Raw genomic sequence first — 17,074 nt, 5'->3', positions numbered from 1 at the left:
AATATAAATTTAAAATAAAATTATAATAAATTTAAACTCAAAATCTTTTAAGTATAGGCATTGTCACATTATCAGTAGGCCAACTCATACAGAAAAATCCAATTTTTAGTTGCTCTGACGGTATGTTCACCACAAGATCATATCGTTGACACTCATAATTAAAGATGCGAGGATTAAAATAATCTCAATTAATTAAACATTTACTTACTATTACGTGTATTCTGCATATAGCAACGAAAAGTAGCAATTTTGCAACAACTAATTAGAATCCGCTTGTCATCCAAAACTTTCACAAAATCATCTTTATTTGCAAATAAAGATCCACATATGAAACAATAAAACAAAAGAATACAATGGGTATCACAAATAAAAAATAATTAATCATAAAAAGAACAAACATATACAACAATATTCCAAAAATGACCACAATTTCAACTAGTCCATCTCCTGTTAACCTTAACCTTGAACCCATGCTTTATGTATAGAATAACAGACACATTAGGGGCAACGGGGTGACCCTTCACCACCTCCACCTCGTAGTTATGGATGATAGCTGCAGCCACCGATTTCAACTGCGTCAGAGCAATTTCTTTCCCTAGACAAGTCCTCGGCCCCGCATTGAAGGCCAAGAACTTGTACGAGGGCTCGTATCTCACCGTGCCCCTCTCCGTTATCCACCTCTCCGGCTTAAACTCTCCAGCATCCGGCCCCCATATGTACTCCATCCGCCCCATCGCGTAGAGCGAGAACATCACCTGTTGGAGATATATTTAGACACAACTATACAATTTTCATTGGTAGCGATAAAAAGTAAACTACACCTTTCGATTCTTTCCTACAAACTCTAAACTATGATCTAGACCGTTAGATTTCAAGATCTGATGTCAACCAACAGAAAATGTGTCGACAACGTTGACATTTTCTGTTTAACGTTATTTGTCATTTGTAGACATCTAATCTTGAAATCTAACGGTACATATTATAATTTGAAGTTTGTAAAATATATAGAGTTTGTATTTGAATTGATTACATCCCTAAGTTTCATTATCACTAATTAGTTTTACGATAGAACCATATGGATTTCTATCATTACCTTCATACTCGGGTTTACACATTGCCCACTCGGAAGCACCACGGGCTCCACGGGGGCCTTGTGCTGGAACGGAACCGGTGGGTACAGCCTCAGCGTCTCTAGAAGCGCGCAGTGCAGGTACACCAGGCTCCGAACCTCCTCCGCCCCAAATAGCCGCCACTTCCCTCCCCCGGCCACCCCGTCCAGCTCCTCCCGAATCCTTCTCTCTACCTCCGGGTGCCTCGCCACAAGCCACGTGAACCACGTGAGCGCGGAGCTGGTGGTGTCCCGCCCCGCGATCATCAGGTTCAGGATCGTGTCCCTCAGGAACCCGTCATCATTGCAATCCATCCCCGCCTCCGCCTCCGCCTCCGATCCATTGATGTACGACGTCAGCAGATCAATCCCCTCTTCACCTCTGTCTCCACCATATTTCAACAACTCATCGCGCTTCATCGATATGTAATTGTTTATGACTCGGTCGAGCACGCCCCGCGCCCGAGTCATCTGCTTCTCGTGTCCGATCCCGAGAAACCGCTGAAGCCTCCACACCGTCTCCGGCAAGCAATGGCGCATGAATATGGCCTCCTCCGCCTCGTCCATAGCCCGCGAGAACGGGACGTCGGGCAGCTCAACCGACAAACATCCCGGGTCGAAACCGGTCACCAATCTACACGTGGTGTCGAACGTGAGCCTTTGGTACAAATCTTGCAAATCGAACACAATACCGTTGCTCGAAAAGTGGTCAAGCACAGGGACGAGGCCGGACTCGATCTTCTCCATTGTCGTCCTGATAAGGAATTTTCTGAACCGGTGGTGGCTGATGAGGAAGCGGGCGTGCTTCCTCTGGGCGCTCCAGGCCTCGGAGTCGGAATTGAATATTCCGTCTCCGAGGACGTCGAAGATTTTCTTGAACTCGGGGCCTTTAGGGAAGTTGGCGAAGTTTGAACTCATGACAAAGTGGACGTTGGCGGGATCGGCCGTGATGACGATGTCCATATCAGCGAGCCAGTGGCCTCGGAGGAGGAAGGTCCCGCCAACAGCGCCCAGAAGGTCCACGCAGCGGTCGTGGACCCTGTGGACGTGGCAGAATAGGCTCGGGAGCATACCGAGCAAGGGCCAGTTCCAAGGCAGGCCATTCATGTTTTTGCAGCACCAAATTAAGAAAAGGCATGCTAATGATAATAACATTTCTGGATAGCCTATTGAAACTGGCGAATCCGCGAATTTTTGATGGTGATGAATGCTCGTAAAAATAAAGGAAGATCAACACACAGAGATTTACGTGGTTCGATTTACTGAGGTAAATCTACGTCCACGGGAAGAAAAAAGGGCAGAGTTGTATTGCTTGATCTGTTTTCTACAGCTAACAATACAGACTTGCTATTTGCTATTTTCTCTCTAGAGAGCTTAACAGAAGTTAACAGAAGGAAGCCTATCTATCTGACCTAGGTTCTATTTATACATTGAACCAAGATCGTGGCATGCAGCATTTATTAGGTAGTGGATGTCGTGGAGGTCGTGGCGACCTTGCATGGGTCCACTATCCTGCATGAGTTAATGACTGCTTGACACCACTAAATAGATCGTCGGTGTAGCGGAGGTGGAAATCTTGCATGAGTCCACTATTTCCTAGTTCGGTCGAATATTGAGACCGGACTGCTGAATTATTGCCGAGCAGCTTTTGCCGATCTGAGAGTAGAGCTTGATGCCGACCAGAGAGCAGAGTTTGATTGGTTGGCTTTTACCGAGCTGTAGGCTGGGGCCGAACTCTGTGGTTGTGCCGAACTGAACTCATGAGTCATGCCGGACTGATACTCTTTAGCCATGCCGAACTGATACTCTTTCTTGGGCTTTACTGCTGTTGGGCTTGTTTAGTATTTGCTTAGTACGTACTCCATCACTACCCCCCCCGAAAAGTGAAGTGAATCACTTCAGCATTCTGGATAAAGGTACGGGGTAAGTTGATGTTTGTCCTCGGTCTGATGAAGTGAACTCTTCTTTGACCGGACTTGGTTTGTGTCCTAATTTGGCGAGTTTTATCGCTCGGATCGAAGTTTCCGTTGTCCTAATTTGGGGATCGGACTTTCCCTTGTCCTAATTCGGCGAGTTTTATCGCGTGGATCGGACTTTCCCTAGTCCTAATTCAGGCAAGTTTTATCGCGAGAATCAGACTTTTGTTGCAGTTCGTTTCAGACGAAGTGCTTGATTCTTAAGCTGAATTGTGGTCTTGTATCCTCTTTAGAAGCTTGGACTTCACAATCGTTGGCTTATTGCAGCTCGTTTCAGACGAACTGCTTGTTTAAGCTGAATTGTGGTCTTGTATCTTCTGTAGAAGCTTTGACTCACAATCGTGTGCTTGTATATGTTCTAAGAAGGGGATCAGCCTTCGAAGAACAAGATACCTCAGTAACATTTGTAAGAGACGACACACACAGAGACAGACAAAACACACAGACAAAACGCACAGAGACAAATAAAGACCAAGCAAACAAAATAAAGCACATTGAGCAAACAGGACTCAAGACTGACTGACCGGACTGTCTCTTACAAATGGAACTTTTTGAGGTTGGAAATGTGCCATGTTCGGGGTACCTGTTCTCCTGACATGTGAGCCAATTTGTAAGACCCTTTGCCGAGGACTTCTGACACCCGATACGGACCTTCCCATGTGGGTTCGAGCTTGCCCAGCTTTTCTGCTCGGCTTACTTCGTTGTTTCTCAGGACGAGATCTCCCACTTGAAATTGCAGCTTCTTCACCCTTTGGTTGTAATACCGGGCTACTTGCTCCTTGTACTTGGCTGCTTTTATGCATGCCAATTCTCTTCTTTCTTCGGCAAGATCTAGCTCGGCTCTCAGTCCGTCGTCATTCATTTCTGAGGAGAAATTTAGAGTTCGGGGACTGGGTACGCCGATCTCCACCGGAATCACGGCTTCAGTGCCGTATACCAGACTGTACGGAGTTTCACCGTTGGAGGTTGTGGGTGTAGTTCGGTAGGACCATAGGACTTGAGGGAGATTTTCTACCCATTGTCCTTTGGCTTGTTCTAACCGAGCTTTTAACCCTTTCACCAGGATACGATTTGTTACCTCCGTTTGTCCGTTTGCTTGTGGATGAGAGACCGAAGTGAACCGCTGTTGAATATTCAGCTCTTGGCACCAATTCTTGAACGTCTTGTCGGTGAACTGAGTCCCGTTATCCGAGATGAGGATGTGGGGTATGCCAAATCGGCACACTATGTTCTTCCAGACGAAGTCCAATGCCTTTGAGCTCGTTATCGCAGCTAATGGTTCAGCTTCCACCCACTTCGTGAAGTAGTCCACGGCAACGATTAGGAATTTCATTTGCCGAGGAGCTTGAGGAAGTGGTCCCACTATGTCTATGCCCCATTGCATGAAAGGCCAAGGGCTTTGCATAGTGGATAGATCGGTCTGCGGCATCCTTGGGATATTTGCATGGATTTGGCACTTCGGGCATGTCTTGACGAGTTGCACTGCTTCTTGTACCAAGGTTGGCCAGTAATATCCCCATCTTAGAACTTTTTTAGCTAAAGCTCTAGCTCCGATGTGGCTGCCGCACGATCCTTCATGAACTTCTCTGAGGATGTAGTCCGTCTCTTCTGGTCCTACGCACCGCAATAACGGCTGGAGGTAAGACTTTCTAAAGAGGACTCCTTCATGAAGTTCGTACCGGAGTGCTCGGCACGTGATCTTCCGAGCTTCTCTCTTATCCTCGGGCAATTGTCCTTGATCCAGATACTGCAAGATCGGCGTCATCCAGTTCGGCGAGCTGGATACTGAATGTACCTCGGCTTCATCAATGCTTCGATGCATTAATTCTTCCGCCTTTGAGCTCGGATCTGAGGCCAACTTACTTAAGGTATCTGCTCGGCTATTTTCCGCTCTGGGAACGCGGATTATCCGAAAATAGGAGAAACTTCGGCTGATGCTTTGCGCTTTGTCCAAATACTTCTTCATTCTCTCGTCACGAGCTTCACTTGTACCCAACATGTGATTTACTATGACTTGTGAATCACAATGGACTTTGAGAGATTTGACGAACAGACTTTGCGCTAACTGGAGTCCGGCAAGGAGGGCTTCGTACTCGGCTTCATTATTAGTAGTGGGGAATAGGAACCGAAGTGAGTAGATTACCTCGTGTCCGTCGGGAGCGACGAGTAAAATACCAGCTCCACTTCCCATCTTGTTTGAAGCTCCATCTACGAATGCGCTCCAGCAGTCTGGCGGCTCTACCTCGGATTCCAAGGGCTGTGCTAGTTCGGCATTGGCAGAATTTTTCTGTTCGGCAATGACAGGGATTGCTTGATCGAACTTGGCCTCTGTAAGAAAATCTGCCAAGGCTTGTCCCTTGATGGCTTTCCGAGGTAGGTACTCGATTGAGTGTTCTCCCAGCTCTATGGCCCATTTGGCGATTCTGCCTGAAGCTTCTGGCTTGGTCAAAACTTGCCGAAGAGGCAGATCGGTTAAGACGCATACCTTGTGAGCATAGAAGTATGGCCGCAGTCTCCTTGCTGCATTTACTAACGCCAGAGCAATTTTTTCCAGAGGTTGATACCTTGTTTCTGGACCTCTTAATGCTCGGCTTGTAAAGTAGATGGGAAACTGCTTTAGGCCTTCTTCTCGTACAAGCACTGCGCTGATGGTTTGATCTGATGCCGCTAAGTATAAGAATATTACTTCGGCTTCGGTTGGAGCAGAGAGAATAGGAAGCTCGGCTAGATAACTTTTGAGCTCGTCAAAGGCCTTTTTCTGCTCGGCTCCCCACTCGAACTTGGGTGCCTTTTTCAACACCTTGAAGAACGGCAGTTGCTTTTCGGCTGCTTGGGAAAGGAATCGATTCAGTGCGGCTAGACATCCGGTTAGCCTTTGCACGTCATGTATGGACTTCGGCATTGCCATGTGCTGAACGACTTGAACTTTTGAGGGATTTGCCTTGAGTCCGTCCTTTGAAACCCAACAACCCAGAAATTTTCCTGAATCTACCAAAAAGGTACATTTTTGGGGGTTGAGTTTGAGGTTGGCTTTTCGGAGCACGTCGAGAGTGGATTTGAGGTTGCCTTCGTACTCCGAAGTGCTTTTGCTTTTGACAACTATGTCGTCGACATACACTTCAACCTGTTTCCCGATTAGGTGCCGAAAAAGCTTGTCTACCATCCTTTGATAAGTGGCTCCGGCATTCTTTAAACCGAATGGCATCTTTTTATAAGCGAAAATGCCGAAATCGGTAATGAAAGCTGTTTTCGGAGCGTCACTCTTATCCATCAACACTTGGTGATATCCTTTGTATAAATCAAGAAAACAGAAAATTTCGAAGCCGATCAAAGCTTCTACTTTTTTATCTATATTCGGAAGGGGATAGCAATCTTTTGGACAGTGCTTGTTTAGATCGGTAAAATCTATGCACATCCGCCATCCTCCTCCTTTTTTCTTGATCATCACAGGATTGGCCACCCAAGAAGGATATTTCACCTCGAATAGTACATCCGCTTTTAGTAATTGGCGGACTTCGTCATGGATGACTTGGCTTCTTTCTGCCGCAAAGAGTCTTTGCTTCTGTTTTACTGGCCGGATTGAAGGATCAATATTTAACCGATGAGTGATTACCTCGGGGGGCACTCCGGTCATGTCCAACGGAGACCATGCAAAGACATCTTTGTACTCCTTGAGGAGCTGAATGGTCTTTTCCCGGAGTAGAGGCGTTCCTGCGAAGCCGACCTTGACCGTTCTGGATGGATCATCTTCGTATAACTGAACGGTCATTGAGTTCGGCTCTGAAGTGACTTCGGTCATCTCGCTTGCCTCTGACTCCGGTTGCTGTGATTGCTATGCTTGATGGTGCCGAACTGATTGCTCGGCACTTTTAAGCGCAATCTGCAGACATTCTTTTGCTCTCTTTTGATCACCTCGGATGACCGCTATCCCACCTTTAGTGGGGATCTTGATGGTGAGGTGATAAGTAGAGCAAACGGCCCGAACTGTGTTGAGCCAGTCTCTCCCCAGGATGATGTTGTACGGGGACCGAGCTTTCACCACAAAGAACTCGATCATCGTATTGGAGCTTGTAGGCGCTTTTCCCACCGTGATCGGAAGGCTGATAATACCTTCAGGGCGAGTGTCCTCCTGGGCGAAACTTTTCAGAGGAAGTGGAGCCGGACTGAGCCGAGCTGGATCCACTTCCATTTTATCGAAACATTCTTTAAAAAGAATGCTGACTGACGCTCCTGTATCCACAAATACTCTGTGGATCAGTTTGTTTGCCACTCCGGCGTGAATGACAATAGCGTCTTGGTGAGGAGAGATGGCTGGGACGGGATCGGCATCTGAAAATGTAATCACTTCGTCTTTCTTCAGCCTTTTATGTGTTGGCTCCTCTTGATTGGAACCTCTGCGTTCTGCTTTTAGGGACGACTTAGTCTTCCCGGCAGGGAGAGCATCAATAGTCTGGATTACTCCATCATATTGCGGCTCGTCGTCGTCTTCGGAATCCTCATGCTTTTTCGGATCCTGAGGATTGCAGTTCGCACCTCTCTGCCTTTTGTTCTTTTTCGGCTGCTTGCTTTGGTATTTTTTTAACGTTCCTGTTTTCACAAGAACATCAATACCTGCAGCCAAATCTCGGCATTCCTCGGTATCGTGACCGTGGGTTTGATGGAAGGAGCAATATTGATCCTGAGGTCGCCGTGCGGCTGATTTCGTCATCCGCTTTGGTCTTTCGAACATATCGGAATGTAGTTCGAAAATTTCCGCTCTTGACTTGTTCAGCGGTACGAACTGAGCGGGCGGCTTCTCGGGATTGAGACGGGGTCCCAATCTGTCTTGCACCGGAGCCTTTTGAATTCTTTCAAATGGAGTCCGGCGAGGATGCCCCCGATCGCTATGATCGGGCTTCCTTCTGTCTTCTCGGGACGATGAGCTGTCTAACGACCGTTTGCGACGGTCTGCCTCATCGGCCCGGGAGTACTGGTCCGCAATGTCCCACATTTCCTGAGCTGTCTGCGGACCGCACTCAACGAGCTTCCGGTAGAGAGCTCCGGGCAGGATTCCATTTTGGAATGCCGAGATGATAAGCAGATCGTTGAGATCGTCTACTTGCAGGCATTCCTTGTGGAATCTTGTCATAAAGTCGCTGATTTTTTCGTCGCGACCTTGACGAATGGAAAGCAGCTGAGCCGAAGTGATCCGGGCTTCCGCTTTCTGAAAGAACCTCCGGTGGAAAGCATCCATTAGATCTCGGTAGGATCTAATGCTGCCTTGAGGAAGGCTGTCGAACCACCTTCTGGCGTTCCCAATGAGCAGCTCGGGGAACAGCTTGCACATATGGACCTCATTGAGACCCTGGTTCGCCATATTATATTGATAGCGTCCCAAGAAGTCATGAGGATCCTCTAGCCCGTCATAAGTCATTGACGGTGTCCGGTAGTTCCGCGGCAAAGGAGTTCGGGTGATGTCGTCTGAGAACGGAGTCTTTAATGCTCCGTACATGGCGAACCCGACATCTCTTCGGTACGGAGGAGATGAAGTTCTCCTGTGGTTCCGGTACCGAGGAGGAACAGGAACATGTCGGGGTTGAGGATTCTTTCTCCTGGAAGACACGTCACTACTGCGGTAGTAACTTTCATGTCTGGATGAAGAGGGAGAATCCGCCGTTGTCTTCTCCGGCTGTTGGCTCTTCTGCAGGAAGGTTAAGAACTCCTCCTGCTTCTCGGCCAAGAACAGCTTGACAGCTTCATTTAAATCGGGCTGCTGGGAAGACTCGGTGCGATGACTCCTGGAGTGGCTTGTTCCTCCTTCGTGAGAACCGGAGGTAGATGTCTCCCGAGGCCGTTTTTCAGACCTGCGAGCTGGACTAGCTTCCTCACGGTGATCACGAACGGTATTACGGGTGGTATGTGATCTGGTATGCATTTCTTTTTTTTTTTTGGGGTGGAAAAAGGGTCAAAAATTCGCTTTATCACAAATTTGGTTCTCTTTTTCCCACAGACGGCGCCAGTGGCGAATCCGCGAATTTTTGATGGTGATGAATGCTCGTAAAAATAAAGGAAGATCAACACACAGAGATTTACGTGGTTCGATTTACTGAGGTAAATCTACGTCCACGGGAAGAAAAAAGGGCAGAGTTGTATTGCTTGATCTGTTTTCTACAGCTAACAATACAGACTTGCTATTTGCTATTTTCTCTCTAGAGAGCTTAACAGAAGTTAACAGAAGGAAGCCTATCTATCTGACCTAGGTTCTATTTATACATTGAACCAAGATCGTGGCATGCAGCATTTATTAGGTAGTGGATGTCGTGGAGGTCGTGGCGACCTTGCATGGGTCCACTATCCTGCATGAGTTAATGACTGCTTGACACCACTAAATAGATCGTCGGTGTAGCGGAGGTGGAAATCTTGCATGAGTCCACTATTTCCTAGTTCGGTCGAATATTGAGACCGGACTGCTGAATTATTGCCGAGCAGCTTTTGCCGATCTGAGAGTAGAGCTTGATGCCGACCAGAGAGCAGAGTTTGATTGGTTGGCTTTTACCGAGCTGTAGGCTGGGGCCGAACTCTGTGGTTGTGCCGAACTGAACTCATGAGTCATGCCGGACTGATACTCTTTAGCCATGCCGAACTGATACTCTTTCTTGGGCTTTACTGCTGTTGGGCTTGTTTAGTATTTGCTTAGTACGTACTCCATCAGAAACCATCTTGATTGAGTGATAGTAGTAGTATATGTTTTGTGATAAAATTGGTGTATGAGAGGAACCAAAGTATAGTGGCTGTATTTATGGTTTAGGAAGGGAATGCATTGATGATTTGGAGTGTAAGAATATATATAAAGATTAAAATTGGATTAAATAAAATAATGTGATGGTTGCATTTCATGCTTTAGTTGGTTCTAGATTAGCAAGGTAGCTTATCCGTTAATTCACATCGTGCTCCACTAATTCAAACTACTTTAAACAAACGGTTTTTTACTAACACAAGTTCGCGGTCATGGGGATTTAATTAGGTATGAGTAGTTGAAACCGATCATCCTATATGGGCATTGAAAACACCCCCAACACTCTATACGTATATGTAATTAATTGGATTTTTTTTGTGGTAATTGATAATTACGTGGCATGCCATAAATTAAAGGCATTGCACTTCTTTCAATAATTCTTTCAATGTTGATGTTGCTTTTCTCGACAATCTAGCTTTTATCACTAATATTCGAATTCATTTTCTCTTATTACTCATCTCTTTCTTAAACCCCCAGTGGCGGACGCGGGTGGTGGAGGTGGCCCCTCCCAAATCATTTTTTTTAAAAATTTCTATTGCAAATTTTTTAAAAAAAATTCGAATCGCCAAGTTAATAGCTTTGATGTCTAAATTATTAGAGGTTTACTGAAAAGGAGGGGCTGAAAATTAAAATTATAAATAAAAACTTCCCAATAATGGAGTTGAGAAGAGGAAGACGATGAATAGTAAGAGCCATTAAACTTAAATGAATAAAATAATAAAAGCAGAAAAAGTACTGCCATATTCCCTATTTGACGGCAGGTGTTAGGTTTCATGGCAGATATATTAATTAAAAAATTAAAAGGATTTGTCTTTATCTAGCCCTACCCCATTCACAGTTTTCCAAACGGCGGAACAAAAAAAATGAAACTTCTCCCACAATTTCCAAAAGAGAATTACTTGTCTTCTTCACAACTTTAATTGGTAGAGTAAGGTCAGTTTTTCCTTTTCTTTTGCAATGTGCTAGATACTTTAGATTCATAACTTTTATTTGCATAGTATTTTGTGATTTATTGAACTAATTTGCTAAATTGCTAATACAGAAGATGGAACGTTACTTTAAAAAAATCCAAAGTGGTGGTTCTTCATCTTCTTCAAGTGCTAGAATTGTTGAATCAGTAGAAAATCAGTCAGCAATAGAAGTTGAATTGGATTGGAATGATATTGATGTTGATCCAGGAAAACGAAAGTCCATATAGGCTTTTGATGTTGCTATTCGGGATATAGTACGGAGAGAGTATTTGGTTAAGGTCCTTGCCAACTAATTGGGAATACATATCCGAAAAAGAAATATGGTATTCAAGAAAGAAGTTTTCAAGATGCTTGATTTACAAAATTTCCATGGTTAGAGTATAGTGAATCAAAAAATGCAGCCTTTTGCTTTTGGTGCTATCTTTTCAAGCAATCAGATACAGGAGGTCGATATGCAGAAGATGCTTTTACAAAGACAGACTTTAACAATTGAAAAAATGCACTAGAAAAATTAAATCAACATGGTGGGGCTGCAAATAGTTGTCACAATAATGCTCGAATTCAGTTTGAAGCTTTTCAAGATCAAAGGCACAATGTGGCAAATGTATTTCGAGCAAATACTCGTAAGGCGGAAGTTGCATATCATTTTCTGCAATGAAGACTATCAAGACTGATTTACGAATTTGAATGAGAGACGAGTGGATGAATGACAGTCTAGTTGTGTACATTGAGAGCATCTCCAATGGCGGCGGCGTCACCGGCACGCCGATTTTTTGCGGACGCCAGTGCTGACGCCGAACCATTGCGAGTGGCGTCGGTGAAATCGGCGTCAAAATCGGCATGCCCATGCCGATTCTTGGGCTGACGCCGATTCTCACGCCGATCCTCACGGCGCCATTGTAGGGCCCCGGATCGGCGTCAGATTTTTAATTTTTTTTTTAATTTTTCGAAACACTATATTTATCGTCAACTTGTGGGCCAAGATAGCCGCAGCCTACAGGGCATTTTGCCCTGAAGGAAGACCGCGTACCGGGGAGGAGTGCCGGAAGTGTTGGGACCGAATCAGGTCTGCCGTCTCTCAATTTTCGGGTTTGTACGCCAACGCCCTCCGCATGCGGACCAGTGGCCAAACAGAGGAAGACTGCAGGAGGATTGCGGAGAGAGCCTACCCGGATCCCGGGAAGTACTATGAGTTCACCTACTCGAACTGCTACCTTGTGCTCAACGAGTCGGAGAAATTCCGGGCAGGTGTCGATGCTGGCTGGCCGAAGAAGCAGAAACTGAACTATACCGGTGATTATAGCGGCAGCAGCGGTGGTTCCCACGACCTCCCCGAGACGCCCCAGGAGGTCCCGACCCCTCGTTCGTTCGGTCGCCGACCTCGCCCGGTTGGCCAAAGGCGGGCGCAAAAGGATGCGAGGGAGGGCACCCCAAGTTCCCAGGAGGTCCAGTCGGCATCCCACCTCGGCAGGTCCACCGAGGAGCTCAAATTCTTCCCGCGTCAACAAACGCGCGCTCAAATGGTGAAGACGTTAGCCGACTTCCGGACGGCGGTGGACCCCGAGGAGAAGGCTTATCTTCGCGTATTGCTCCGGAGCATGCGTGAAGAATTGGAGGGGTTGCAGAGGGATACCGGCGGGAGTAGCCACGGCGTTGGTGGCGACGGAGGCGGCGGCAGCGACGACGGAGGCGAGGACGGCGACGATGAGTGATTTTTATGTAATTTTTTTATTGTACTTTTTAATTTTTGTACTTTTTTTTAAAATTAATGTACTTTTTTTTAAATTATTTTACTTTTTAAATTTTAATAGTATTATTCAATTTTCCTGTATTTGTCTCGTAAATTAAATTATGTATGTTGCTACGATTGTAAATTAAATTATACAATTGTTATTAGTGATGTGGATAGGCTATGGGAGGGCTATTGCATGTCCAGTTGTATGTCCAGATGATGTGGCAGGAGGATTTTAGTGCTGATGATGTGGCAGTGGCAAGGCTATGGGAGTGCTATTGCATGTCCAGAACCACTGGAGATGCTCTAAGAAGGATATTTTTTCAACGATTAATAACGAGCCGATCCTGCAGCGTTTTCAATCGATGAAAACACGTAGAATTCAGTTGCCGCCACTTTAGCAAACTGTATTATTCTTTTTGCCAAACTTGTTTTGGATTAATTTTATGTATTAGATATTTATTTATTTTTAGAATTTTTATTATTATTTTTTTTATAATATATATATATATATATATATATATATATATATATAATATGTGTGTCCCCTGCCAAGATTTTTTAGTGAAGCCTCTGCCAAAATTTATTCCTGCGTCCGCCACTTCCTACTAAATACTACAAATATTTTCGGTAACATTGATATAATTAATAAATTACCGTACAATTGGTTGTAGGTAGAGTAGGCCACAATATTAAATTTCTGGCTACACTCGGCTAGTTCATCATGAATTGGTGGCGGTTGGTTTAAACACTTTCTGATTTTTTGAATTAATTTTTTTAAAAATCGAATATAAATTTAATAAAAATTATGGTACATACGAGTTGGACCATGAACTAATTAAAACCTATATTATACAAATAAGATTAATATAATCGTGCTTATTGTTAATACCTCATATGCACTCGCGACTTCCCATAGAAATAAGTCATTTAGGATTAGCACGAGTTTAATGCGTAATTGATAAAGTAAGAGAATATGAGAAAAAGTAATTGAAATCTTGTAATGGATGGTAGAGCCCATAAAAGTAAAAGAGAAGAAGAAAAATATTGTCATAAATGGATAAAGACGATTTCTATGGGACGGATGAAAAAAAAAATATGACCTATTTCTATGGGATTAGGGGAATATAATATTTTAACGTGTAAAATAAAGTATGATAATTAAAGGTAAAATTATTTAATTATATTTGATACTTAATAAAATTTAAAATTCAAGTTAAATTTATTAGGATTCAATGAGACCCTAATTGCATTTGTTTAGACGATGAAATTTGATAATTTTTATTTAAATTTTCATATATTTTACTTTATTTTTTTGGTTTGATCACATGTGTACCGATTCTGCCTTTGGCGGAATCTGACTAATCCTGCTCGACCGGGTTTGCGGATTAAGACCGAAAGTCTTCCATCCGTAACCTAAAGGTAACCACAGATCCGCACTGTCAACTGCACTACGACGCGTTAATGATGATTGTACTCTATTGCTGATATATTGTTTACGATATTGAGAGCTTTAATTTTGCCACTCATTTTAAAATTTAATGACATTAATTAATCTTAGTTATGCATTTTAAAGTGTTATTTGCACGTTAACATGACTCTATATAATTATTATTATAAATACTCTTTAATCATACTATATTACAGCTCTTCAAATTTATTCTCTCTAAATATAATTTTGTCAAATTTAGCGTCCAAAAGAAACATCAACTAAAATGGCAGAGGAAATATGCTGGGCAAATGATATTAAAGTTCAATATTTCTTTCATTCCCTATTAATTGAAGCCATTTAACTTGGCTTTGATTTTTAAGAATATAGACAAATTGAGTTGAAAAAATTACTAGGACATGTTGGAAAGAGGCAGAAGAGACCGATCAAGTTATATGGAAAGATAACCGATCGGGTGGATCAGTTTGCAAATGTCGTTGCAACTTGATCATGGCGCCTCTCTCTCTTTCAAAATTATTTATAACTCCCTAACATGCAACAGTAAGCGGCAAGTACGGGGTCGATCCTACAGAGAAGCTGGTGCGTTGAGTGTGTGTTTAGTGAACAGGCCTTTGGTTGCGGCCACGCTTTAAGTTGGGAGTTTTTAAACTACTGGATTAAGCTAGGAAGAATGTACACTATCTACTTGATCAAGTGACATATCATGCTGGAAAAAAAGTGAACTGATCAAGTAAGCGACAAACTGAAATAAATGACTTAACTACCTAAGCTTGCTACGATTCTACGAAATACTTTATCATTCAACATTATGCAAGTTCAAACAATGGATCTGGGAATTTAAAACTGAACTAAGCTAGAACAGTCGACGAGATTTCCGAAAATAAATAACTTTTATTCAAAACAATATTCAGAACAGAACTTGGAAAGTGCAGAAAACAAACAAGAATGATTTTTCAACTACGTAACAAACACATAATTTAACTAAGTAACTAGAACTGAATTGTAAGAAAGCGATAAATCCAAAGGTCTTCGGTCGGAAATGAAACGGCACCGAACAAATTTGGGTTTCTCTGTCGCTCTCCCTTCTGTCGCACTCCTTCTTACTTTCTAGCTAATCATTGCTAACTCTCTAAAAGGAACGAAACAGAAGCTAAAAAGGACGGAACTAAAGGGCTGGAAGCTCTTTTCTATGGCGATGCGTCCTCTATTTATAGACTCTTCATAACAAACTTCCAGTTGTGATAACAACTTTGGCAGAGAATCTTCGTCCTTGCTGGAATTGCGCGTCTTATCCGTCGAGTCAGCTTATACGTGTCCCCTTTTCTGTTTCGCCGTGGTCCTTGATAACCGATTGATGATCCCTTTCCAGCGCATCGGTTATACGTGTCCTCTTTCTGTTTCACAGTGGTCTCCGGCTAACTGCTTGCACATCAACTTGATCAACCCACACTGTTTTGGACCTTTTTCGCCTTCTGCGACAACTTGACCAGTTTGGCATTGCTGTCCTTGGTCAAGCGGCATTCCTGAACAATTAACACTCGATTTCCGCATGAAACTAATCAAATAGCCTATATTTTACCCTCTAAACCGATGCATGAAATATGCCTTATCACATGCGTCTTATTTTTACATATTAATTTTATAATAAAATATGAATATGATAAGTTAGTGATATATGAAGTCTATCACTACTAGAAAAATAGTTTTTCATCACACTTTCTTTATGACACTTCATTAAAGGTGTGATTATTGTTCATCTATCACTACATCAACCTTTTATCACGTTTATATCAAACAGTGATACCACATTTCGAAATAAGTGTAATAAAGAAACTCATTTCATGGCACTTCTAATTTTATAATTAAATATAATCCTATTATAAAAAATAAATTTACTTACTGTACATTTTTCCATTTAACCTACCTCACAAATCCACGTCTTCCCAAATTTCTCATTTCCCCCAAATTTCACCGCCCCACTCCACGCCGCCTCCGCCCAACCGCCGTCGCCCAGTTCTGAAATGCCGCTGCTCACCCCCACAAGCCAGTTACCGGCCTCGTCGTTGCCCAGGCTACTAGCTAGTCCGCCGCCCCTTTATTCCAATTGAGGTTTGTTCTATGTGTTGAAATGTTGTTTGTTTGTGAATCTAAATGTTTCAATTTTGGGTTGTTGTCTGAAGAAAATTTGTGTTGAATCATATAATTCGATGAAACATTGTGTTGTTCGAGTTGGAGTCGTATGTAAACTTTTGGGTCGTATTGAGTGGAAACAAGAAGGAAAAAATTGAAGCAAAATTGATAAGAATTGCCTCTCATATTAGGTAAATCAAGGTTAAATGTGTTGAATGGTAACATTGGAAAGGACAACGAAGTGGGGATTGAGTTAAATCTTGGAGGAAAAAATCAATGGGGCTGTGTAAAAACTTACAACCTGGAAGCATGAAAAAGAAATCATGGAAAACGAATTAATCCACTCCTAAGATTAAGATTTATGACCGACGGAGGATGGATACTGCTTTGTTGGTACCACACAATGAATATGGGAGTCAGAATTGTCTGACCAATTTAAATTTTCTACTTGTTTATGTTTTATTTGATGATTTTTTATCTTGTAATGTTTCATATATATCATTTGTAAAATAGATACTACTTACTACAATGCTCTACAATGCTTTGTAGTATATGTTTTGCTCTACAATGCTCTCGAGTAATTGCAAGTTTGCAACTTGGGTAGGAGGAGTTGCAAGATGAGAATTCTGAGAGATGATATTAGGAAGGAAAAGCATATTATATTTCATTTCGTGAGTGTAAGTGTTGAAAGTACTTGATTCAATTTCATCTTTGATAGATTGCAAATGAATATATCTAGGAAAAGAAATTGTTGGAACTTGGGGACTTGATAGCTAGAGCTATTTGATAGTTGAGAAGGTTAGAGTTCTTTGTAGCGTTTGAATATGAGAAATTTTTTGTTAGAGGCTAAAATTAAGATTTTTAAACATTATGTGAACATGGCCAATATATACTACAAGTTACAGAAGCTATTGCTGCTCAACATCTCAAAG

The 17,074-nt window shown here is 43.0% G+C and overlaps 1 protein-coding gene across 1 annotated transcript; it reads right to left on the bottom strand.

Moving 5' to 3' along the window:
- Window positions 1-431: 431 nt before the first annotated feature.
- On the bottom strand, window positions 432-15,533 carry LOC121760636 (alkane hydroxylase MAH1-like). The gene is made up of 3 exons (XM_042156277.1): window positions 15,416-15,533; window positions 1,094-2,283; window positions 432-755 (listed from the first exon to the last, which is right to left on the bottom strand). Exons 1-3 carry the CDS (start codon window positions 15,531-15,533, stop codon window positions 432-434), a joined length of 1,632 nt encoding a protein of 543 aa, XP_042012211.1.
- Window positions 15,534-17,074: the final 1,541 nt, after the last annotated feature.

This window comes from Salvia splendens, chromosome 13 (genome assembly GCF_004379255.2).
Source record: "Salvia splendens isolate huo1 chromosome 13, SspV2, whole genome shotgun sequence".
Classification (NCBI taxonomy): Eukaryota; Viridiplantae; Streptophyta; class Magnoliopsida; order Lamiales; family Lamiaceae; genus Salvia; species Salvia splendens.
Note: the sequence above shows the minus strand (reverse complement) of the source record. Positions and strands in the feature narration are given on the sequence as shown.